At 56.9% G+C, this 627-nt stretch overlaps 1 protein-coding gene across 1 annotated transcript in view; it reads right to left on the bottom strand.

Annotated features, from left to right (window-relative positions):
* The window catches only part of IGFBP6 (insulin like growth factor binding protein 6), a gene marked incomplete at its 5' end in the record, with an annotated part of 4,452 nt that extends 3,860 nt beyond the window's left edge, over positions 1-592 (bottom strand). The window contains 2 exons of the mRNA XM_006169120.2: positions 115-234; positions 416-592. Of these exons, the coding sequence (XP_006169182.2) occupies positions 115-234; positions 416-592 (297 nt within the window). The remainder of the gene's footprint in view (positions 1-114; positions 235-415) is intronic.
* Positions 593-627: the final 35 nt, after the last annotated feature.

The following is a 627-nucleotide window of genomic DNA, read 5'->3' as shown; positions in this document are numbered from 1 at the left end:
AAGTCCTCAAAGGCAGGGCAGTTTTTACATTTTTGAAATAAGCCCCCCCCCATTGCTTCCACTTTCTGGTAGGAACCTTGCACTGGAACAAGGGAAGGAAGAGAGTAGCCTCACCTGCCGCTTCCGGTAGAAACCTCGATGGTCACAGTTAGGCACATAGAGGGTGTGAGCCCCTCGGTAGACCTCAGTCTGGAGTTGCTGCAGCACTGAGTCCAGGTGTCTGCGGCAGGGACCCTGGGGGAGCGAGAGCAGGCAGCTCGGCACCACTCCAGCCCAGCTCCTGCTGCACAGCCCATTGGTCCCACCAGCTGGGCTTCCAGTGCTGACCCTGGAGAGTTCTCCAAACCCAAAGGGCAGTCTCAGCTGGAAGTCTCCAGGGCTCCCACCCATCTGGTCCCTACCAGCCCAAACGCACCATCTCTGTGTCTTGGACACCCCCAGAACTGGGCCGGGCGGGAGTGGTAGAGGTCCCTGGATTCCTCTGTTGATCTCTGTGGTTCACATCCTGTGGGTGGGTTGTCTCTGCATGGGGTTTACTCTCCTTAGGATTCTCCTCTATAGGCACAGGAGGAATAGAAGAAGAGGCCAGAAATCAGCCAGATACCAAAGACCAGAGCCACATGGGCA

Source organism: Tupaia chinensis, unplaced genomic scaffold, assembly GCF_000334495.1.
Source record: "Tupaia chinensis unplaced genomic scaffold, TupChi_1.0 Scaffold146740_1, whole genome shotgun sequence".
In the NCBI taxonomy this organism is placed as follows: Eukaryota; Metazoa; Chordata; class Mammalia; order Scandentia; family Tupaiidae; genus Tupaia; species Tupaia belangeri.
This window is presented reverse-complemented; position numbering and strand designations above follow the sequence as displayed.